The 25,266-nt window shown below is 45.0% G+C and overlaps 1 protein-coding gene across 1 annotated transcript; it reads right to left on the reverse strand.

Moving 5' to 3' along the window:
* Positions 1-121: 121 nt before the first annotated feature.
* Positions 122-25,020, reverse strand: Prkrip1 (PRKR interacting protein 1). Its single transcript, XM_004840117.4, has 6 exons — positions 24,822-25,020; positions 24,022-24,100; positions 23,592-23,692; positions 16,084-16,169; positions 14,651-14,718; positions 122-1,452 (listed from the first exon to the last, which is right to left on the reverse strand). The coding sequence occupies exons 1-6, from the start codon at positions 24,945-24,947 to the stop codon at positions 1,343-1,345; spliced, it is 570 nt and encodes a 189-aa protein (XP_004840174.1). The 5' UTR covers positions 24,948-25,020; the 3' UTR covers positions 122-1,342.
* Between the last annotated feature and the right edge of the window lie 246 nt (positions 25,021-25,266).

Below are 25,266 nucleotides of genomic sequence, written 5' to 3' on the forward strand. Positions count from 1 at the left end.
GACACACATTTGAGGGTAGGGGAACGGAGATGAGGAAACCAAGAGTCCAGAGAGAGAACTAAAAACAAGTCACAGACAACCAGCCAGTCCCCGACACAAGAGAAATCCAGATTCCAAAATGTACGGCCAGGGTATGTGTTAATTTATTAAGGCTGATGCTTCATTTTGGCTTTTTGGGGAGGAAAATTTTGGGGTGACTTAAGCTACCAAAGGGACAGATTATCAAGAGATATCATGTGGCTCAGGGCAGGGTCAGGGAAATCTACGGTATAGAAGTAAAAGAAAACGTCCCTGGGTTTTCCATCACTCAAAGTAACTATTTCCTCAATGCCATTCCAGTCCATAAAAGGCACACATTGTACTCAGCAGTTGGGAGATAATCCAAAACTGGAGCAAAAGCTCTAACTTGAAACCGACTCTGTCAACCATGTTTGCCTGCAGGCACTGAGGTCAAAGCTGTCCTGGGTCACCTGCCATGCCCCCTGGCTCCCAGCACAGTGCCCTGCACTCTGGAGGTCCCGGTTCCATTCTGGCCAGGGCACACATGTGGACTGGAAACACAGTGGAGTGCCGCCTCTGCCCCCAGCGCCCATGTGACCCAGGCAGAGAGCAGTCCCTAAGGGTTCCACCCAACTGCCAAGTTTGGCCACTTTCAGTCCCCGTTCTGTTTAGACACCCCCCACCTAGCTTCCGGATGAAAATGCAGCTCCTGATGGATACCCAGCCCCTCCAGTTTGGCGAGGACCCCTCTGGGCTTCTACCAGGTTCACCCAGCCTGGATTCTCTCCCTGCTTATTTCTCTAGCCACCCAGCTTCCCCAACAGTTCTTTCCACACAGCGAGCTCCCTTCACGTGTCTGCACCTGAGTTAACCCTGGTGTCATGGCTGCATCCTGGCCTGAGTCTGGGAGCAGGTCCGCCTCACAGGACCTGTTGAATCTTGAGGCCTTGTCTCTATCGTGTCATTTCACGGCCTCTCTACAGCTTTGGTAATTAGTGTTTTACAAGTCTGAACAAAACCTAAAGGTTTTCTGTTCTTTACTTAGAAAAATGTTCCCTTCCAAAAGCCAGCCCCAAGCTCATCGCTGTCTGTGAGAACAGGTGCCAGGTGCCGGTGAGGCACTTTCCCCCTTCCAGCAGGAACGTGGCGGGGGGACACTGCGAGGCGGTGTCTAGAACAGTCTCTCCGTCCCCCCAGCCAGGCAGGACAGAGAGCACTGGGGCTTCCATGTGCTCCCTAAGCGTCAAGTCTGTGGGGACAGAGGCAGACAGCCTTCTTCCCTGCAGGCTGCACTGAGGTCTTCTGAGGCTCTGGACAGGCTCATGACAGCTGTTGTGCAACCTCATCGCCCCATGATGAAGCTGGGATTGTCTTCCTCCTCCTCTTCCTCCTCCTCCTTTCCAGATGCCTCCTCAGAGCTACTGGCCTGCTGCTCCTGCGAATGACTGGGTCCTGTAACCATACAACACTGGATTACAGTCACACACACACAAATCTGCCCGGAGAGCGAAGGGCACTCTAAAAAAGGAGAGAGCTGAGGGAGCACAGCGACTCTTCCAGACCGCACAGCCAGGGGCCAGAGGTGGTTCTCCAGCTCTCACCAAGAGACCCAGCAGCACTCAAGATCCTGACACCCCACAAACCAGGTCTGCTGCTTTTGTATGGCTCCCACCATCTACAATGCCCACTACTGCCACAGGGCGGCTTCCCCACCTGGCCCCTCAAGGTTTAACATTGGGCTGTAACAGTCCTGCTGGAGTCTCAAGTCAAAGCGCTGGAAAAGGAGTGCCGATAATTGTGCAGCAGGGGCTGGGGACAGGCTCAGAGACAGACTGTGCGGCTCGCATGTGCAAGGCCCTGGGCTTGATCTTCAACACACAACACAACACAAAAAACCCTCTGTGGCTGAAGGTTCTCCTGGCTCTTCAACACAGGCTGGAGCCCTCTCCCCAACACCCCGAGGGCTGGAGAGGAGGACCATGAGTTTGAGGCCAGCCTGGACCACACACCGAGACCTGTCTCATTAAAAGAAAAAGAAAAGCCTAGACATGTGGTGCAACTTTCAAGTCCCTGAGCAAAATTAATCCACCTAATTCATTCTTTCAATATAGTAAGCAGACAGTAATCAATAATAAAGTGCTTACTTCTTGCCAGCTACTATGCTTAGTCCTGGGAGTGTAAGAATTCAAAGATACTAAAATTAAAACAAGAAACCACAACACATCTATTAGAATGGCTACAATTCAAAAACCTGAATGTAGAGAACTCAACTTGCACCCCTCCTCAGGGGGAGTGCAAAACTGTACAACCACTGTGGAGAACTTTGGCAGTTTCTTAAAAAGCTAAACAAGATTAATCTTATCATACAATCCAGCAATCATATTCCTAGGCGTTTACTCAACTGATCGGAAACAAGTGCACACAAAACCCAGCACCCAACTGTCTGGCACTGCTTTATTTCCAGTTGTTCAGGTTGGATTCCAACTTGCAATCCTCCGGGTTCAGCCTTCCAGAGAGCTTGGATTATAGGCATGTGCCACCCCCCTGTTAAGAAACTGATAAATCTTTAAAAGTATTCTATGAAGCGAAAGAAGCCAATTAAAAAGCCTGTGTACCACGTAACTCCAATTCTGCAGCACAACTACAGAGATGGTGAACAGGAGTAGGGGCAGGGAAGAGGGTAAAGAGGTGAAGCCCGAGGGATTTTCAGGGTGTGAAAGCATTCTGTGGTACAGTACCACAGTGGAGGATGCATGGCGCCACCCATGTGACAGAATCCACAGAGCTACAACACAAAGAACTAAACCGTAGTTATGCAAAATTGTAAAAGCCCAAATTTAGGAGGCCACAGACCCCAGGATGGAGAGCAAAAGCTCGCACATGGATTTCACTGCACTACAACTGTCTGAACAAGCTCTGTGAAGGGGTGAGGGGAGGAAGGTGCTGGTCTGGGTGGCTGTGCAACAGCCCACAGCCCTGGACCGCAGCTGATAAGCCTGTTTCCCACAGGGTAATGGTGATTCTTCAGCCACCATCACGTATATCGGACTGAACAGGGAAGCAAATGGATGGCGGGGTTATTCACACCAGAGTAACTGAGGACAGAATGACAGAATGGATTAGAGGGGGCAACATTGGTATCAGCTCATGCTTGGCTTAGTACGGATACGGATGACCATGCATCAGTACTTACAGATCTGTATATATACACTGCTTAGTACATATAGGGTCATGTGCTGTATGATGATGCTTTTAACAAAGACGGTCCACATATAGCATGGAGGTCACATAAGACCATGTCATCTCATGCTGTCACAAAGTGTGTAAGCATGCCCAGTGATGCTTGCCACAAAACCACAAAACCGCTCCAGAGCGCATTTCCCAGAAAATATCCCCACTGTTAAGTGACGACTGACTGTTATCTCCTTATTGTCAATGAAAGAGCTTAAAAGCACCACCCCACCCCAGAAGTGAGGTGTACCCCTTGTCACAGTCTTATTGCTAACACCACTCCTCCAACAAAGGGAGCCAGGACTTCTCGGACAAATGGCCGATTCTACGCCTAGGGCAGGACATATGTAAGATGAGTCTGGAATACCTTGTAAAGCTGGAAAGTAAGGAAGTGTTAGAAAAAGAAAAAGCCTACAAGGATGGGACTTTGTCAAAGGGAAACAGGAGCCAGGGGAGAAAGCTCCTGGTTGGTGGCCAGAGCTGAGACAACTTGAAGGATGAGATAAACAAAGTAGTAGGAAGTATAAAATAAGCACCTTCATGATGTGACTGTCACTTTACCTCTTGTTCTTCCTCCCAAAACCAAACAACCTCAGTCTAATTATGAAAAAACACCAGACACAACCACTGTGGAAATCAGTGTGGAGATTCCTCAAAAAACTGAAACTAGAGGTTCCACTTGACCCAGCTACTCCCCTTCTTGGTATCTTCCGGAAAGAATTAAAAGAATCATACCACAGCGATATATGCGCACTCATGTTTATAGTGGCAGTTTGTAATAGCTAAAGCTTGGAAACAGCCCAAATGCCCATCAACCAACAAACGGGTAAGGAAGATGTGGTTTTTTAATACACTGGAGTACTACTCTGGCATAAAGAAGGATAAGCTTGAGACATTTCTAGCTAAATGGACACACCTCGAGACCATACTCTTAAGTGAGATAGAGCGGACACAAGTTTAAATACCATACTGTTTCTCTGGTGCGAGAAACCGAAAGTGGAAATAAGGACCAAAATGTATAATAGATATTGGGAAATGGGAAGAAATTGTTCAAATGAGAAGGGAAACAAGGGAGGGAGGTGGAGGAAAGGAAAGAAGGGACAAGAAGAAAAAGAGAACAGAAGGAAAAAATGGAAACAAAGCTTTTGTAAATAAGAAGAGGGGTTGAAGGGAGGGAAAGGGAAATAAAGCAGCAGCAAGATACATCACGTACAGACACAAATTCCCTATGCTGAATGTGATCATCACATATATCTAAAATGAATCAATAAAGTAAAAAGAAAAAACACCAGACCAACCCCAACTGAGGGACACCCTACAGAACCTAACCCAAATAAAGTCTGTGAAACTGTCATAGACAACAGTGACTTGGACACACAATGATTAAATGTAATGTGGTATCCTACATTGGATTCTGGAAAAGGCACAGGGCATTAGATAAAACTAAAATCAGAATAAGGTCTAGATTTTAGCTCCTAAATTGTTCACACCAGTTCATCAATTGTGACTAATCCACCATATAACTTGTTAAACCAAGGACACTGGGTCTATGAGAACTCTCTGTACTATCTGCCATTTTTCTGTAATTGTAAAGCTATTCTGAAAAGTTAAAACAAAAAAAAAAGAGCCAAGAACTAAGATTATAGCTGAGGAGATAAGCGTGTTATGGGATTTAGCAGATTTTATACACTAACCCTACAGGCTTGGGATGAGGCAGAGGGCAAGGCCACCCCTGCAGTGGGTGGGCAGGAGGAAGGTGGGGAGGAACAAAATTCTCCAGGCCCCTGTGAAGTCAGGGAGTGGGAAAAGGAGGAAGTCCAGTGGCCTGAGCACAGCTGAGACGCTGAAGGGCAGGGATGCGGGTGCAGCAGGGCAGAGGGTGTGTGGAAGGCAGTGGGCAAACCAAAGTGGTGCAGAGACAGGAAAGCCGGGAGCAGCTGAGCAGGCTTCAAGCAGGGCCGCCTCACAGTAAGTATGGGTACCTGGGATCAAATGCTAGCCCATCAGCCACTCCCTCTGCAGCTCTGAGGGTGCCATCGACACTTGGTGCCTAAGGTCTGTCATTTGTAAAATTTAGGTAACACCACTGACACAGTGCTACGGTGAGGACTCAATTTATAGTTAGTGTGTGCAAGGCATTTAGGACTATGGGTAAATAATAAATTTTTTTTTTTAATACCGGGGATCGAACTCAGGTCCTTGTGCTTGCGAGGCAGGCGGCGGAACCACTGAGCTAAATCCCCACCCCTAATAAATGTTCAATCAGTGTCAGCTACTACTGTTCTGTAAGCAGAATGAGTGACAATTATTAGAAGAGCTTTGGAGCTGGGCCTGGTGGTGCACACCTGCAAACACAGCATTCCAGGAGGCTGAGGCAGAAGGATGGAAAGTCTGAGCCCAGCCCAGGCAATTTAGCGACTTAGCAGCAAGGTCTCTGTATGCACGCACACACACACACACACACGCACTTTGTGGCTCTGGGGATCAAACCCAGAGCCTTGCACATGCTAGGCTTATGCTATGTTGTGCTACTAAGCCACATCCCTACCCCTCTATATTTTATATTTTACCTTAGAGGTCTTATTTCTTCCTCTATTATATTTTTAAAGGCTTTCTAAATCCTCAATTAGACCTTGATTCCTCCACTAATCTGCATTATTTTGTCCACTTAGAGGAAGAATAATTTCTAAAAGCCACCATTGACAAAGACACAGAGAAAGTATGCACTGCTGTGCACTGTTGATGGCCATATAACCTGGTACTGGCTGGCGTGGAGACTCATAGCTGTAATCCCAGCTATGCGGCAGGGCAAAGCAGAATGATCACAAGCTCAAGGCCTGCCTGGGCAACTGAGCAAGACCCTGTCTCAAAATTTAAAAAGGACTGAGGCTACAGCTCAATGGTGGAGCACTTTACCTACCTACCTCATGTGGGGCCCTGGGTGCAATTCAACAAAACCTCCCCAAAGACAGTATTATTCCTTCAGAAAGTAAGTAGAAATACATTTCAAAAGCCATGAGTTGTTTTTATGCTGTGTGATCTAGTAATTCCTATGACTGGAAATTTATTTTAATTTATGCCCTCAGAGAGAGGGAAAAGAGACAGGCACATGCTATTTACTCAAGTGTCTCCCACGGAAGACAAAAATAGGAATCAATCCAATGTCTAATGAGAGGAGGACTGGATATGATACCGCATGTCAGCTCTTGTGTATCATCATGACATGCTTACGAAGAAGATTAAAACAGACCGAAGCCAGGCATGGTACCATTCACCTGCAGCCTCAGCAACTCAGGAGGCGGAGGCAGGAGGAAGAAGGCTTCAGCCCAGGAGTCTGAGACCAGTCTAGGCAACATAAGTGGGACCCTGTCTCAAAAACAAAAACAAAAACAAAAAAAACCCCAAAATAACAAATGGAAAGATGATCTATACAGAGATGATATTTGAGCTTTTTTAAATGATGTCCTTCCATTATTCTTATTCTACCATTTATATATTTTAAAATATAGGAACATGATATTTTATTCACAGATTGCAGGTATACAGGATAAAATATTACTGACTCTAACTGAAGCCAGTACTGTTTTCCGCTGGTACTGGGGACTGAACTCAGGGGCTTACACATGCTAGGCAAGTGCTCTACCACTGAGCCTCAGCCCTAGCCCTGTTACTTAAAAAACAAAAAAAACCCCAAAACCACCACCACAACAACAAAACCCCCTGATGAATGAATATAAAAAACACAAATCCCTCATACCATGGAATTGAAAGGTCATGGGACCTTACAATATTAAGGGTTACAATTAGTACAACTATAGTTATGGTATTAACATAAATAAAGCTTACATATGAAAAAGTGAAGTTAAAGAAATGATGTCAGGGCCAGGGATTTAGCTCAGTGGTTTCGCCGCCTGCTGAGCAAGCGTAAGGACCCGAGTTTGATCCCCGGTACCAAAAAAAAAAAAAAGAAAGAAATGATGTTAAAATGTTACACTTATTTTTACTAAGGAATATAGATTAAAATTTTGACTTTATTCTTTTCTGGATATTTCTAAAATGATAAAATACCACCTTTTCTCTCAAAAGACACAAAGGTGAGCTGGAGTGTAGCTTAATTGTACAGTGTGAGTGTGTAATGTGCACAACCCTGAGTTCCATCCCCAGCACCACAAAAGAAAAAAAAAAAAAAAGACAAATGATACGGATAGATTCCCAATGTAGTGTTGTAGGGAAAGGGGGGAGACAGGCAGGGAAATAATAGAATGAAGCCTCAGTAAGCTTTCTGGCAAATCCTGACTAGAGAGTTACACCCTTGCTAGGCTGGGGATGGAGCTCAGTGGGGCTGCGCCTGCCTCACAAGCGCAAGGTCCTGAGTTCAATCCCTGGTACAAAAAAAAAATAGAAACAGCAAATATATGAAAAAATGTTCAACATCACTGATCATTTGAGAGATGTAGATGAAGACAACTCTGAGATTCCATCTCATTCCAGAAAGAATGGCTGCTATCAAGAAATTAACCAGTAACAGAACACAATTGATGGCCAGCTGCCCCTTACTGCCTGAGTGATGGATCCTCCTCTACTCTATTAAGAACCCAGTAGTGCGCCAAGTTGTTTTGTGGCACAACTATTACATTAATTCCTATTCATTTCAACGGGACAACCAGAAATCATGTTACTCTTTCACAAAAAGAGAAATAAGGAAAGAAATGAAAAAGATGAGGTAAAGGTAATACAAACCATTTTTATGACAGTTGTTGCTATAACGCACTCTCTCCTGCTTACTGGTACAGAGCACTAAAAACTAGTTACAATATGTACAGTGCTACCTTCACAACTGAGCAGGGCCCTCAAACTATACCAAAGATTTGGACATGTGTTTGACTGCAGCCCAGAGTCCACAGAGAAACTGAAGGAAATTTTCAGAAAATAGTATTTATTCAGAATGTAATATTGTAATATTAACACTGTAATATTTTCCAGCCTATTTTATCCATATTTTAAAAATATAGCTACAAAGTGAATTTATGCCTTAGTGATGAGAAAGGTTCATAATCCTCATTTTGATAACACCATGGTGCAACTCCACAATGGGACACGCACACAGACATCTTTCTGACAGAACTGTGAAGCACAAGGCAGGAGAGACACAGGGCTGATTGAAACAAGGTGCAGGCCATAAAGGAAGTCTACTCAAAAGCACTAGTATGAACAGGCTGGATGTGGTGGCACAGGCCTGTGATCCCAGCACTCGGGAGGCTGAGGCAGGAGGACTGCCATGCGTTTGAGGCCAGCCTGGGCTACATAGTGAATTCAAGACCAGCCTAGGGCTGGGGATTTAGCTCAGTGGTGCTGCCGTCTGCCTCACAAGTACAAGGTCCTAAGTTCGATCCCTAGTACCAAAAAAAAAAATCAGCCTGAACTACGTAGCGAGACTCCGACTCAAAAAAAAAAAAGGGGGGCCGGGGATTTAGCTCAGTGGTTCCACCACCTGCCTCACAAGTGGAAGGACCTGAGTTTGATCCTAGGTTCAAAAAAAATAAAAAGTACTAATATGATCCCAAGCATTCTTTATAGCTTTGGGCAAATTAAAGAAGAGTGACTAGAAGCTGGGCTGGATTTCATGTGCCTGCAATCCAGCACTTTGGGAGGTAAGGCAGGAGGATCACAAATTCAACTTAATGACTTAGTGAGAGCCTGTCTCAAAAAAAAGGACCAGGGATGTAGCTCAGTGTGAAGGCCCTGGTTCAATACCCAGTACTACAAAACTGGAGGTGGGGGGGCTACTGAAAACTGTGTGATCATGAAAGGGTTAGGAAAAGGGCATTAAGGAATTCCAGCACATGGGACATAGTGGTGCACACCTATGATCCCAGCATATGGGAGGCTGAGGCAGTAGGATTCCAACTTTGAAACCAGCCTGGGCAACTTAGTGACTTAGAGAGATGCTATTTCAAAATAAAAGGCAAAAAAAGGGCTAGAGGTGTAGCTCAGTGTAATAGCTCTGGTTTCAATCCCCAGTACCAGGGGGGAAAAATAGTAATCTGCAATTCCAAAGAGCCAATATAAATTCAGTAACTATAAACTCACAGCAAATTGATCTCAGTTTCTTGTTCTGAAAAGGTTCTTAAGGAACTCCCTGAAACCAGAAAGTGTGAGATCCTGGAGCGGGAGAAGATGGGAAGAGACATCAGGCCATTGTTTGTGACCTCCCGGGCTCCTGCTGAGCAGCATATGCCTGGATCTGGCAACCTTAATCTGAATCACCAAGCCAAAAACACTCTGAGAAGGGAACTCAAAAAACTACACCTAGACTGGCCACCGGGTGGCACACATGGGACACAAGTGGAGAGCACAGCGAAGCTCTGGAAACTGACCTGAAGGTGGAAGCACAGTCCACAGAAGGTGGGTTAGAGCACAAACTGACTGCCCACTAGGGAAAGATCAACAAGACTCAGAGCATCATGGTAGTAATAGTCAAAGAGTCTGTGTTACAGGAGAAAAATACTCAGCTCATAAAGAATCAGGAACATCAACTTGCATAGGAAAAGTCAATCAACAAAGGCTGAGACAGCCCAGATGCTGGAATGAGTAAACGTTTTACAAGCATGTTTTTAAAAGCATTCAGGAGGGTGGATACTGTTAAATGAAAAGGAAGACAGAAGACAGAAGCTGTAGCAAAGAAGTGGAAGGCTGTACTCCCAGCACTTGTGGAGGCTGAGGTAGGAGGCAGGAAAATTTTTTTGTTTTGGGTACCGGAGATCAAACTCAGGACCTTGTGCCTGCAAGGCAGGCAGCAGAACCACTGAGCTAAATCCCCTGCCCTAAAGTCCACAAATTTTGTTTTTTGTTTTGCATACCGGGGAACGAACTCGGGTCCTTGCATTTGCGAGGCAGGTGGCAGAACCACTGAGCTAAATCCCCAGTCCCTAGGAAATTTAGAGATTCTGTCTCAAAAAATAAAGAGCCTGGGGATGAAGCTCAGTAAGAAGAGTCTGGGTTCAACCCCCAGTAGTGCAAGAAGAAAAAAAAAAAGAAGGTACAGAGAACTGAATGGAAATTTTAGAACTTTTCTAAAGAACACAAAAATTGAAATAAATCAGAAATTATTAAATTTGATAAAAGACACACCTACAGATTCAAAGAACTTTAAAAACCCCAAACAAGATAAACTGAAGGAAATTCATGCACAGACATATACTCAAACTCTGAAATCTAAACACAGGCCCCTAGCCTCAGGGGTGTTGACAGTCTGCGGATGCCCAAAACCCTGGACAGCATGGAGCCCTATGTCTGCAGACTGTGTTTGCTCCTGTTCTTCTGTCATAAAGTTCAATTTCAAAACTAGACACAAAGGGCTGGGGATTTACCTCAGCGGCACCACACCTGGCGGGCAAGCGAAAAGTCCTTGGTAGCCCCCTCCCCCCCCAAAAGAAAAGAAATTATAGACACATGAAGAGATTACACTTGAACTTAGCCAAAAGGCCGAGAAGCGATACACATGAAGAGATTAATAATTACTACTAATAAAATAGAACAATTACAACAATATAGTGTAGTCAGAGTTATTAGAACTTACGAGTTGTTTATTTCTGGAATTTTCCATTTAATATTTTCAGACAGTGAGGAGCTAAAAGTGCAAAAAGGGAAGTTATGGATAAGAGGGGATTACTGTACTAAAAAATCTCAAAAGCATCCAGCAAAAAGCAATGATAGAACAATCTGAACAACTACTGATTTATTTATTATCAGACACTATGGATGCAGAAGACCATATCCACAGTGTTGAAGGAAGTGCTAGCCAGATTTCCATATCCAGTAACACTGAACTATGGGGACAAAGGTCAATAAAGATAGGAAGAGGAGCTAAAAAAATTCATAGCCGCTGATCTTTCATGGGAGTCCTTCTGCCTCAGCCTCCCAAGTGCTAGGATTACAAACAGGAGCCACCGCGCCCAGCTTGCTGACCTGTTCTGACCTAATCACTAAAGAAAGATCTTCAGGCATAAGGGAAACATGCCAGGAAAAAGGGAAGAGCAACAGGAACAGTACAAATCTGGTTAATATTTGAGGCTGTTCTCTTGAGATCTTTAAAAATATCTGATGTTTGAAAATAAGCAGAAAAAGAAAAAAGAAAAAAAGCAGAACACTGGAAGTTTTCAACATTTGCAGGTGTTATTTCATAAGACAAATAAAAGAACCCACGTGGTGGGAAGTTCCAACATTCCACCTCCACTGGTGGATACAGACAGGAAGCAGGCTGCAAAGGCAGTAAGTATATAGCAATCTCAGAACAAGCACATGAACACTATAAAAAGATCAAAGAATTAAAGACATAAGTGACACATCAAAAGAGAACAAAAAATGTTCAAATAAGCCAGGTGTGGTGGCTTACGCCTATAATTCTAGCACTTGGGAGGCTGAGGCAGGAAGATTGCCATGAGTCCAAGGATAGCTTGGGCTACATAGTGAGTTCAAGAACAGCCTGAACTGAACTACACAGTGAGACCCTGTCTCAAAAAACAAAAACAAAAACAATTCAAATCATCCAAAAAAAGACAGAAAAGGAGAAACAAATGAAAAACAGAACAATAAACAAAATGGTAGCCCTAAATTCAACCATACTCATAAAAAGACAGCTTGTCAGAATGGACTAAAAAAAATAACCGAGGCTGTGCGCAGTGGTAGAGTGCTTGCCTAGCAAGTGCAAAGCCCTGGGTGCCATTCCAGCGGTGCAAAAACAAAAGCCTTTTTACAGCTCATACACTTCAAACGTAATGACAGAGGCAGTTAAAGTCAAGAGGGACTGAAACACTTCCAAACTGCACAGTCAGGACCTGTACAACCTAGAGAAAACCTCTAGAAAAGCTACAAGACCCCTGGCAAAGATTACAAAAATCAAACCTCCAGAATTGTGGACTGGCTCCCTGGCTTGTCTGAGAAAAATACCTGGATCCCAGTAGTAAGAGTGAGATCTGTGGTGCTTTAATGTCCCCTACTCCTGTCCCCTCTCCCCAACTCTGATGCAGGCCCTGAATCCAGGAGCCTCCCAAACATAGTAGCTGTGGAAACCAGCAGCCCCCGGAGGAGGCAAGCATGCTGGGAGTCGTGTCCCTGTGTGACTGGTCTGGCTCCCTGGAAAGTTCTCACAGCTGACCGAACTCAGAGCACAGCGGGTGAACAGCATTTTCCCCCAGGGTACTTGTCAACTACAATCAACCCCAACAGTTTACATGGCAGGCACCAGAGGTGGCAGGAGCAGCTGAAGCAGACAAGGAACTGATTAAAAAGCTGTGGAAGGGGCTGGGGATTTAGCTCAGTGGTTCCGCCGCCTGTCTTGCAAGCGCAAGGACCCGAGTTTGATCCCCAGTACCAAAAAACAAAACAAAACAAAAAAAGCTGAGGAGGAAAAGCTGGGACACACGTGTAGGGCTTCGCGCATGCCCAAGAAAGTCTTGCAAAGGCCCCAATCTCTCAGCTCTGCTGCCCTCCAAGCTCTATGCAAGCAGGAAGTGAAGCTGAGAAAACGGCACATGGCCAGCCGGGGTTGATGCCGTGCTCCAGAGTCCCTTGGCAAAGTCCGAGTGAGGCATTTAAGGAAGTCTCTACTTTAAGGAAATCACTAACTAAGCCTATCAAGCAGAGACTTCAGTGGCCATGAAACAAAGAACACCGGCTTTACCCAGCTCAGGAAAGTCAGTAAGCAACTTAGAAGTCAATGAACACGTAAGCAACAATGACAACAAGCAGTATGAACAGTGAACGCTGACTGGGGAGGGTCAAGTATGCCAGAGCCCAGGAGACCTTTCTATTTCATAATACATGGGGCCAAACTAGAACATCCTCTCAACAGAACATGACCCTTGCTTTTACACCCAATCCCATGTGCAGGTCAGAGAAATGACCAAGTGGTCTATTTGAGGGATGAGATCCTAACATTTTAGCAGTTTCTAATAATTTACTCCAGGAAAGGGTGAGGAACAAAACCATCTACAATGTGCCACCTAGTAAATCCACAACTCATGAGGGAGCTGGTTCTGAGAGGGGCTGATATTTCAGTAACCAAGGGAAGCCCAATTTTATCCTAAATTCAAAACCACAACCACGCACCTAGAAGCCAACCCCAGGCAATGGGAACAGCCACTGATTCAGCCCAGAGGCTGACAGCTGGGATCTTCCAGTCTCAGCATCCTCGGCCTCTTAGCTTATCCTCAGCCCCTGGGCTGCCTGGATGGTTCCCAGCTTCATGGTAACTTTGGAGGTGGTAGGATGGGAACACCACGGAATGCTGATCCCCAGCCCCCACTCCTCCTTATCGAGAGACCCTCAATTTGGCCTAGGGCAGCAACGTACCAGCTCCCAAGGAGGGACTGAAATAGGTTTAAGATGGTTGTGACAATTCTATTTTCTATTCTTCTAACCTGTGGCAGGTAGGGACGGCCAAGTGACCTAGTATATAAGGTTACACCTGCTGCACACTTCTGGGTAAATGTTTGCTCTCCAGTTTTTTTGTTTGTTTGTTTGTTTTTGGTACCGGGGACTGAACTCGGGTCCTCGTGCTTGTGCAGCAGGTGGCGAAACCACTGAGCTAAATCCCTGGCCCTGCTCTCCAGTTTTAAAAAAAAAAAAAGAAAAGACAGAAGCTGGGCATGAGCGAACATCAGTAATCCCAGCACCCTGGGAGGCTGAGAGAGGACTGCAAGTTCCAGCCCAGTCTGGGCAACTTAGCAACTTAATGAGACCCTGTCTCACTATGACCCTGTTTCTTTTCCCTTTTTCCTGTTTATTTTGGTACTGGGGATTGAACTCGGGACCTTGTGCTTTCAAGGCAGGTGGTGGCATCATTGAGCTAAATCCCTGGCCCTTACTTTTTCCTGTTTTGAACAACAAGTATGATGGCCGGAGCTGTGGCAGCCATCATACACTCTGAAGGTAAGGGCCAAAAATCTGGGCTTGATGCTGCTGAGCTCCTGAACCCACCAGGCTTCTTTGTCACATAAAAGCAGCAAATTCCTCTTTGTTTAAGCATTGTGAGCTGACGTTTTTTTGGCAGGCATATTCTTAACTGACTTGGCAAGTGACTCAATCAAAACCAAAGAGACACAGTGAGACTTCTGCTAGGAATGCTGGGACAGCTCCTTAATCTTTCCCTCTGGAGAAGAGTAAGGCTGGATGCAGCCTGGGGAACAGTTGCAGGTGCCTCCCAATTGAAGCCCCGCGAGAGGCCAGGAGGTGGGGGACGGACAGGGAGACAGCAGCAGTGACTGCACCGCCACTGACTCCCTCACCAGCCCTGCCCAGAAAGAGCCTGTCCCGGACACAACGCACGACAGCAGCTTTCTTTTCTGCTGCAGCCAGCGTGGCTTCCTGATGCTTGCAACCAGGAAAGGCTACTCGGAGAAGGATAGGCACCACTTGCCTTCTTTTTGTTTCTTCTCTTCAAGTTTTATCTTCTTTGCCAGTAATTTCTTCTCTTTTAACTTCTGGCTACAAAGGTAAAACATATATATCGGTTCCTTAAATATGGTGTTGTATGTTTTAGAAAATAAACACCTACTATTGCACCCTTAAATACTTTACACTACGGTGGGGCTGGCGGTGCATGGGTGTAATTCCAGCTACTTGAGGGTCCAAAGCAGGAAGATGACAAATACGAGGCCAGCCTGGGCAATTTGGCAAGGACTCATCTTAGAACACAAATAAAAAAGGGCTGGGAGCCGGGCATAGTGGTGCAGGCCTGCAATACCAGCACTCTGGGAGGCTGAAGCACGGGGATTCCAAGTTCAAGCCCACCCTGGGCAACTTAGCGAGACCTATCTCAAAATAAAAAATAGGTCTAGGGATGTAGCTCAGGGAAAAGGCCCAGGGTTCAATTCCCAGTGTCACTAAAAAACAAATACAAAGAACACTGGGACATATCTAGGGCTCTGGGCTCAATCCCTAATACCATAAAAACCAACAAAAACCTTTATACTAACACAAATACTAAAAAAAAAGAAATACTTTCTCACAATTCTCTTGTTCTGACATTATCAAGCTGTTTTCATTATGAATCAAGATCAAAGTCTGGGGAGGCCTGAGGTAATTAAAGCAATCCCCAAAATATTACAGATATATTCATTCTCTTTCTCTTGTGGTATTTGGGATTCGACAAAGCCTTCACACTGAGCTACATCTCAAGCTTTTTATTTCGAGACAGAGTTTCACTAAGTCACTAGGTTACCCAGGCTGGGTTTGAACTTGTGATCCTTCTGCCTCAGCCTCCCAGAGTGCTGTAGAGATGCATTTCTTTTTTTTCTTTTTCTTCAGAGATGCATTTTCATCCTACAAGTTGAGTGCCCATTTATTTAAAACACACATTAAGTGCACACGCATATGTGTGTACAAACACAGAGAGCCCGTGTAACCATGTAGCAACTGGAGGAGGTCACAGACTCTTATTGAAGAGGCCTATTAAATAGGATGTTTAGCTACAGCACTTCCTGTAGAAAGGCTGATGTGAAAGACACAGAAATCCTTACTCCTAGGCTCTGGGGAATCTGTAACAAGCTGCAGGAGAAGGGACTTGCTCTCACCCCAGTTACAGGAAGAAAACTCACTCCCTGGTTGTGCCACCTAAGGTGCTCACACCCATGACCTCTGCAGGTCACATGGGGACTTCTGACTGCAAGGTCTCGCTCACTAAGCATCCCTCACTTTCAGGCTGGCGTCGTAGCTCAGTAGTAGGAGGCCTGCCTCACGCAGAGATTCAGTCCCCAGCAGCCCCGGAACAAAACAAACAAAAAGCCCCACACAGCCACCTCACACTCATACCTCCTGCCTGTCGGCCTGTTACAGTTAAGGGACTCTTACCGCTTTTTCCTTCGCTTTGCAGTCTGCTCCTCTGCAGCCAGTTTATTCTTTTCCAATCTCTTCTGAAACTCTGCATCCAATTTTTGCTGCAAAACATTAAAAAAAAAACAACCAACATATCATTTAGAAATATACTCCAGACTAGCAGGCTTCGGGCAGTTTCACCTGGGCAGGATATGAGAGTTCGAGGCCTCACCATTTGGGGGACTTCAGGCACCAGCCAGGTCCCCAGGGTCACTTTATTTTAAAAGGTTCCCCTCTAGGCAGGGCAGGTCATCAATACTTAGCTCTCTGATAGCAAAGTAGCTCAGACCACTGCCATACACACAACAAAATCTGCAAGGGGAAATGCACAGGGAGCACACAGAGGCCTCCTTGAGGACAGAGGCAGGCCTGACTGTCTGCTTAGCCAGAACCTATGACCTACGAGAGCGCATCACACGGGCTGGCCAGAGGCCCAGAGTGGGAATTTTCAAGTCCTAACCCTAGCTACAGTCACCAAGTGCCTGGTCCTAAAGCAGCCAACCATGCCACCTGCTGCCAAACACACATACACACTTCCTGCACCCACGTGTGTATTGCAGTATTTCTTCCTGGCAGTTGTTTCCAAGCCTCAGTTTGCTTATCTATTAAAAGTGTACAAGACTACTGTATAAGCCGTAAGTTTTGTTTGTCTGTTTGTTTGTTTTTGGTACCTCGTGTTTGAGGGCCAGGCTGCAGAACCACTGAGCTAAATCCCACCCCTTAAGCCAGAAGTTTTAATTACTCCAGAAAGTTCCCTCATACTTTTACCCAATCAGCCTCTGACCTGACTCAGAGATAACCACTGTTCTAATTTTTTTCTCACACAGAAAACTTGTTTCTGTTTTAGGGTTTCATATAAATTGCATCATATGATATGGTCTCTTTTTGTGCAAGACTTCTTTCACTCAGCATGGTTTTGGTTTTTGTTGTTTGGTACTGGGGATCGAACTCAGGACCTTCCAGTTGTGAGGCAGGCACGGCACCACTGAGCTAAATCCCCGGCTGTTGTTTTTTGAGACAGGGTCTTGGCTAAGCTGCCCACACAGGGCTTGAATTTGTGATCCTCCTGCCTCAGTCTTCTAGAGAGCTGGATTACCAGCACCATGCCCAGCCCACTCAGCATGTTTTAAAGAAGCATGCAGCCAGGCGCAGTGGCACATGCCTCTAACCCCACTACTCAGGGAGACTGAGGCAGTGCAAATTTGAGTCCTACCTGGACAATTCAGCATGACACTGTCTCAAATTTTTGAAAAAGACTCATGCGGGGCTGGGGATTTAGCTCAGTGGTTCCACCACCTGCCTCGCAAGCTCAAGGACCCGAGTTTGATCCTTGGTACCAAAAAAAAAACAAAGAAGACTCATGCAAGTTGTTGCATTTATCTGTACTTTAAACGTCCCCCAAAGGCCCGTGTGCTGAAGGCTTGGTCACCAGCCTATGGCGTTACTAGGAGGTGGTGAAACCTCAAGGGGACTGGGTCCAATGGAAGAAGGGCAGGTCATTTGTGTCGCTGAGTTCTGGGCCTCTCTCTCTCTCTCTCTCTCTCTCTGCTTTGCAGCTGGCATGAAGTGTGCAGCCTCCTCTACCGTGCATCCTGCCATGATAAGGATGCCACCACAGGACCAAAGCAATAGGGATACGTGGTCAGGGACTGACATCTCGGAAAGCGTGACCCAAAGTCTATCTGTTTTGGTTTTTTTTGGTACCGGGGATTGAACTTGGGTCCTTGTGCTTCCAACTTTCATTCTTATAAACTGACTATCTCAGGTATTTTGTCACAGTGATGGAAACCTGACAGAATAATCATCTATTTTATCAATGTTGTTTAAATTTTTTTTTTTTTGGTACCTGGGATTGAACTCAGGTCCTTGCACTTGTGGTGCAGGCAGCTACACCACTGAGCTAAATCCCCAGCCCAATGTTGTTTAATTTTTAAAAGTATTTGTTATATAGAAATTCTCTAGGGCTGGGGATTTAGCTCAGTGGCGCTGTGCCTGCCTTGAAAGCATAAGGTCCTGACTGAGTTCAATCCCTGGTACCCAAAAAAAAATTCTCTAGCCTCTGATTTTAATAAATTATTGGAAAGCCAAATGTTATTGGGTAAAGTGGCTTCTTTTCTCATAAAAAGCAGACAAATACAATTTGAAACTATCTGTGTCTGAGTCTCCCTAAACTGCACAAATATTTTTTATGAAATTAACAGGTATTGGGCCCGGTATTTAGCTCAGTGGTTTCGCTGCCTGCTGCGAAAGCACAAGGACCCGAGTTCGATCCCCGGTACCAAAAAAAAAAAAAAAGCAAAGAAAGTGAAATTAACGGGTATTATGGCTACACTGAGGAAAAGAACTTTTTGTGTGTGTTTTTTTTTGGTACCGGGGATTGAGCTCGGGTCCTTGCGCTTGTGCAGCAGGCAGCGAAACCACTGAGCTAAATCCCCGGCCCCTTTTTGTGTGTTTTTTGAGACAGGATCTCACCACGTAGTTCAGATTGGCCTTGAACTCACAGCAATCCTCTTGCCTCAGCCTCCCAGGTACTGGGATTATAAGCATGTGCCTCCATGGCCCCCTCTAGGAAAAGAACTTTTTGTTGTTGTTATTTTTTGCTACTGGGGATCAAACTCAGGACCTTGCGCTTGTGAGGCAGGTGGTGGAACCACTGAGCTTAATCCCTAGCCCTGGAAAAGAACTTTTTTGTGGATGCTCTAAAAATGAATAACATGGAAAAATCCCTCTGTAGGGTTAGAAGTCAGATGTATACTTGGAAAATCAGTAATTGGTCACTACACTGACTTGCGTTAATATTAAAGTGGGCAAATATAGGCACACTCCTTCCTGGGATTCCATGCTGTGCGTCTGTCCTCTGGGGCAGTGGCTGTTTGTCTCCATCTGCATTCTCTCCCACCTATGCTAAGTGCATGCCACCACCCCATGGAAGAGCCCCTGAACATGGACATGGATACCCTGAGGACCCAGAACTATCTTTTCAGCTGTGAACTAAAGGCCAACGGAGATTATCACTTTAAGGTGGATAATGATGAAAATGAGCATCAGTTATCAGTAAGAATGGTCAGTTTAGGGGTTGGTGCACATTGTCAAAGCAGAGGCAATGAATTACATAGGCAGTCAATTAGAGTAACAACGGCAACTTTGAAAATGTCTATACAGCTAATGGTTTCCCTTGGGGGCTTTGAAATTACACCACCTGTGGTCCTAAGGCTGAGAGTTAGTGGACAGCACTTAGTAGCTGTGCAGAAAGATGCAGAGTCAGAAGATGAAGAGGGGCCAGGAAGGGTGGCACATGGGTGTAATTTCAGTACTTGGGAGGCTGAGGGAAGAGGATCACCGTGAGTTCAAGGCCAGCCTGGGCTACGTAGTGACTTCAAGTCCAACCTGAATGACATAGTGAGACCCTGTCTCAAATGGGGGGAAAAAAAAAAGAGGAAGAGGAAGAACAGGTAAAACTCTTAAGTTTATCTAAAAACCAATCTGCCCCTGGAGGTAGTAGCAAGTTTCACAAAAAAAAAAAAAAAAAAAAAGGAAAACTAGCTACTAATGAAGATGAGGATGAAGATGACAGAGATGATGATGGATTTTGATGGGGAAACTGAAGAGAAAGCTCCAGGGAAGAAATCTATACAAAATACTCCAGTCAAAATGCATAAAAATCGAGCCAGAATGCAAGACTCAAGAACCATCAACACCAAGATCAGAGGGCCAGGAATCCTTCAGAAACCAGGAAAAAAATTCCTAAAACACTCACAGGACCTAGTTCTATAGAAGACATTAAAGCAAAAATGCAAGTAAAGAAAAAGCACACTGAACAATCCTGCATACTGACAAGTCCAAAGATGGGGAGAGAGGAAAAGAAGAGACACACAGCCCACACTGAGTATCATCACAGTCCACACCCAGGTCTTCCATTTTAATCTCAACCCCCTCCCCTGATCTGGCGCTCACAGCCCCTTCCGGGCTGGACGCAATGTCCTTCCCACAGCACTCTCACTGTTGTGAGTCAGTGAGCCTCACACGCTGCTTTCTATTACTCGTGCCTATGCCTCTCTCGACAATGTTTTAATTACTCAGTATCTCTTTAGCTGCTCAATAAATATTTGAATGAATAAAAAAATATATAGGAGCACTATACAAATGTCAGTATAGTTGCTTGATTTCCATTCATAGCCAATTAAAATGTTACCCAGCACCACTGCAATTGAAAAACTTTGAAACACCTTTAATATATGTGATGAGAGACATGCAAAATCTCCACAAATCATCAAGATACAAAAAAAAAAGACTTAACCAAACAAACAAACAAAAAAACCCTACAAAATTTCTTGATGAGCTAGTTAAACACAAAAGCCATTCTCATTCAAGTTACAGACTCAACTCAATTTTAGCCAAAAATGAAACAAGATCTTTGGGGGGTGGGGGCATTAAATAACTCAAAATTGAGTTATAAAAGAAGTAAAATGCCCTAAGGAGTTCCTCTTCAGTGGTGCCTCCTCTCTGCTCTTACCAGCTGCATATAACAGAAGCTATTACCTTAACTAAGGGAGTGGCTTCCTTAATTTGGAGAGATTAAAGACATTCTTAACCTGCACAATGCTTTCAATGCCCTTTAAAAAACATGTGGACGAGCCAGGCATGGTGGCACAATCCTGTCATCCCAGCACTCTGGGAGGCTGAGGCAGGAGGATCTAAGTTTGAGCCTAGTCTAGGCAACTTAGTGATAAGTGTGACCCTGTCTCAAAATAAAAAATAAAAAAAGAGCTGGGGATGTAGCTCAGTGCAAAGGTCCTGGGTTCAATCCCCAACAGCACCAAGAGGGAAAACAAACAACCACAGCTACATCTGAAGTCATTTCAGATAACTTTTTTTTTTTTAACACATCATGGCACCAAAATACAATGGAGAGAGCTTCTCCTTTGCCTTGAGGATTCTGCTACAGACACAGAAAGGAAGCTGCTTTTCCCTTTGCTCCCATTACAACGACCACCTCTAATTTTAAGGCATCAAATATAATTGTGACTCAAGCTGACAGAAGGGCATCTTTTACCCAAAATAAGCCCAAGGCTTTAGAAATTAATCACAAATGATATTTCAATGTTGAATGCTGCCTCACAGCTAACTCCAAATCCTCCTGGGGCTCTCCAAGTACTGTATTTTGGATTATATTGACAAGATTAGACATTCTGTCAGGGCTTCTTCTTGGAGCATGTGGCTACCTGCTACAATTTCAAAGAAAAAAGTTTTACTTATGTTTACTGATTTTCAGTGCCTCAAAAAATGGCCCAGCGCGGAGCAAAGCTTATTATAGGTATTTTGAAAAATGTGCCCTCTAGTGGTAGGTATATGTGCAAGCACATTTCCATCAAATAACTATACCGTACAAACAGCTACCTAAAGGGAGCTCTAAACCCACCACTTTCTTTCTCATGTAACACTTGATTGGCAGTGGTTATGTAAAGAACTGTTGCCCAGTTGGTCTATGTGCTACCATGACCCTAAGTAGTTTTGGTTTTTCCAGTACTGGGAATTGAACCCAGGGCCTTCACATTCAGCTACATCCCAGCCCTTTTTATTTTTTGAGATAGGGTGTTAAGTCACTAAATTGCCCAGGCTGGCCTCAAGCTTGAGATCCTCCCACCTCAGCAGGATTATGGGCCTCTAGCTAGATCCTAGTTCTGAATGTACACCAGGGTCTCAATTTCTGTGCCGCTCAATTTCTTTTCTTTTCTTTTTTTAAATTTTCTTAATTTTATTTTTAACTTAAATTTATTTTTTTTTTTGGTACCAGGGATCAAACTCAGGACCTTGCACTTGCGAGGCAGGTGGTGGAACCACTGAGCTAAATCTCTGGCCCTAAATTTATTTTTAACTGTTCATAAAAACAAAAACAGCTCCGGGGTAGACCTAGCATGTACAAGCCCTAGGTTTGATCCCTAGCACTGAAAAACACACACAAAAAAATAACAAAAAATTGAAACTATTTGATACATGTAATGTTTAAATTAGGCTAAATGTGTCTGTCTCTTCAAATATTTATTATGTATCTTTGGTGAAAACATTCAAAATACATTGTTCTACTCAGCATCAGGAGAGTTTCAGGCCCCTCCAGCCAAATATAAAAAGTCTATGGAGGGCCGGGAATTTAGCTCAGTGGTTCCGGCGCCTGCCTTGCATGCAGAAGGAGCTAAGTTCGATCACTGGTACCAAAAAAAAAAAAAAAAAAAAAAAGGTCTATGGAGGCAGAGTGCCACAGCTACTCAAGAGGCTGAAGTAGGGCCTGGGATTTAGCTCAGTGGTTCCAGCACCTGCCTCACAAGGACAAGGTCCCGAGTTCAATCCCCGGTACCAAAAGAAAAAGTTGTCTAAAAGAGGCTGAAGTAGGATTGTAAATTTGAAGCCAGCTGAGGCAACTTTGTGAGAAACTGTCCCAAAATAAAATGTTTCAAAAGGACTAGGGATGTACGTGAGGTACAGCACTTGCCTAGCAGGCATGTGGCCTTGGGTTCAATTCCTAGCACCAAAAAAATAAAAAACAAAAACACCAAAAAGCTTAATGTTATTTTTTTCTCTTGAGACAAGGTCTTGCTACACTGCCTAGACTGGCCTCAAACTCTTGGGCTCAAGCAATCCTCTTGCCTCAGCCTCCCAGAGTAGGTAGGACTACAAGTGTGTATCACAGTGTTCAGCTTTTAATGGTTCATGTACATGCAGTTTACAAACATCTTGGGAAGGGGGTATACATATATATAACACAGCTTGTTTCTTTTTCTAATCCCCTTCCCTATCTCACTTAATGGTTCTTAAAGTACAATTTTTCTGTCTCTGTGTCTCTCTCTGCCTCTCTGTCTGTCTGTCTCTTTCTTTCTTTCTGAGACAAGGTCTTGCTATGTAGTCTAGGCTGGCCTTGAACTCGAAGCAATCCTTCTGCCTCAGCCTCCGAGTCCTGTTATTACAGGTTGTGCACCACGCCCAGCTAAAATATACTTTCTTAAGCAATTCTCAAGCTTGCAAAATAGTCAATTATTTCACACCTGTCATGAGAAGATGCCATTCCCAAAGCTAGAAAATAAAATCTGCAAAGCAGCACACACACTGAAAGCATGGCACTCACTACTTGTACCAAATACACAGCTAACTGCGTTTAAGCATGCAGCCAGAGAGAGAAGGGGAAGGTGACACTGCAGCGGTGTGGGAGATCCTCCCTGCCCTTCTATTACGCGCCAGACGCAGATGGGCTAGAGGCCAGAGGGGACGATGTACTGCCCTTCTACACACAAGGAAGGCTCCCATCCCTCATTGTTCTCCTAGTGTGAGCATCGTGGTATGCTGGGCCTGACGGGTGTGAATGTAGAAGGCAGACCTCCATCATAACTGTATCTATTCCCCTTCAAACATTATCTTAAAAAAAAAACAAACAAAAAAACCACATTTTTTTCTCCTAAAGTTGTGAATGCTCTCCGATCTTCCTGCACACTGACCTTCTCCGCCATGGCATCCATGTAGTCCTGCCGCTGGTACTCCCTCCTTCGCAGGTGTCTGTACACATGGAACTCCCCACTGCCAGCCCCAGCACTTGAACCTGTAGCCAGAACAGTCCAGAATTTTAGACAAAATCCAGTTACCAACACAGGCTACCCTTAACCAAAAGGGACACAAACACAAAAACACAGGATCATGCCTGCCCTTTTCCCATTTGTACCCAAGAGCAAGCATAGTGCCCAGCATACTGTAGGCATCATTACATTCCTCATTGCGTAAGTACTGACTGTGGAGTCACTAAAAATTCAATTTTAATAGTATTAAAAGGAGGAAGAGACTAAGTAGTGAATTTCTTCCCTATCAAATACCAACTGCACAATTTTTATATATACCTTTAAAAATTACAGTTACACAGACAAAACACATTACCCATAACATCTCGGACAAATTCTGGGGGAGGTCGAGGTGCCCATTCATTCATTTTTTCTGGAATCGGCACAGCTTTGTCCTGCAATATTTAAACAGGAAAGCATTTGTAGGTATAAAATCTCCTGACAAAGTCACATCTCTTGCAATCAAAGACTATCGAAGAGGGGTGCTTTGGTCCTGAAACCCGGGGGTCATTTTATGTTCTACCGTATCTTGGCTTCAGTTCATCCTGTATACTTGGGTGTAAAACAGCTAAGACTTCCAAGAACTGCACTTTCCAGAACAGAACTCCGAAATCTAAGCCACCAATTATGGCTAGAAACATCCAACTTTTTAACATGAGAGGAGAGCCGACTTTTCCTAATCAAAGGTATAAAAGACCTTCTCATCCAATGGTTTTATGACCGAAAGGACTGAGGCCTGGACGGGGGAAGAAGGAGGCGAGAAGTGACTTGCCCCTAGCGTCTCGGCCATGGCTCTTTAACAATGGGAGCTGTTTAGAAGAAATAAGTCCTTTTGCTAAGCTGCAGATTCTATATTTATTTTCAGCCTACTGTTTTGTTCCCAGGAAGTTAACACAGAAAGGACGTCAGAGTGCTTCACGGCGCCTTCATGCAGGCTGGCCTCTAACATAAGCACAGTCGGAAAGCTCTCTATCTCCAGGGCAGCCTGAACCTCCCAAAGGACTGTCCTGCGGCAGGGTAAGGAGTTCCAGAGTCTGGCGACGCGGGCTGTTCGTGGACCCTCAGGGGCGCGCAATCAAAAGGTGGCTTTGGACGGGTAGTGGAGCCCCGTCTTACCGGGTTCTTCATGAGCCGCTCCAGCTTGAGCTTCTGCTCCTCCGCCGCATTTTTGGGGATGACGAGCGCCTGTGGCTCTTTCTTTGGCCTCGGTGGTCGCACCGCAGAAGGGGCCGAGCTCGCCATAGAAGCTTTCCTATTTCCCTAAACAAGGGACTAGGGGGGCGCGCCCTTATGGCGTCAGAGGTGCGCCTGGTACGCATGCGCACTGCAACCACGGAGGGCTGGGGCGGAGTCGCAAGCCAGAAAGAGATCGCTGAATATTCATGAGCCCGAGGTCGGCCGTGTTTACTTGTTTTGTTTCCCTTTTCTTTTCTTTTCTTTTCTTTCTTTTTTTTTTCTGTACCGGGGATCGAACTCAAGACCTTTCACTTGCAAGGCAGGCACAGTGCCACTGAGCTAAATCCCCGGCGCTCACCGCGTTTCCTTACATCAAAGCTGCTTG

Source organism: Heterocephalus glaber, unplaced genomic scaffold (assembly GCF_053883595.1).
Source record: "Heterocephalus glaber isolate CG9 unplaced genomic scaffold, H.glaber_assembly_v1.0 deba00001610, whole genome shotgun sequence".
Classification (NCBI taxonomy): Eukaryota; Metazoa; Chordata; class Mammalia; order Rodentia; family Bathyergidae; genus Heterocephalus; species Heterocephalus glaber.

Bases quoted from the DNA above. Each gene is read 5' to 3' on its own strand.
- Prkrip1 (XM_004840117.4), bottom strand. From the start codon at position 24,947: ATGGCGAGCTCGGCCCCTTCTGCGGTGCGACCACCGAGGCCAAAGAAA. The intron at 14,719-16,083 runs GTAAGAGTCCCT...TTACCTTTGTAG, and splicing joins GCAAAGCGAAGGAAAAAGCG to CCAGAAGTTAAAAGAGAAGA. The intron at 1,453-14,650 runs GCAAGTGGTGCC...GTATGGTTACAG, and splicing joins AGAGAAGAAACAAAAAGAAG to GACCCAGTCATTCGCAGGAG.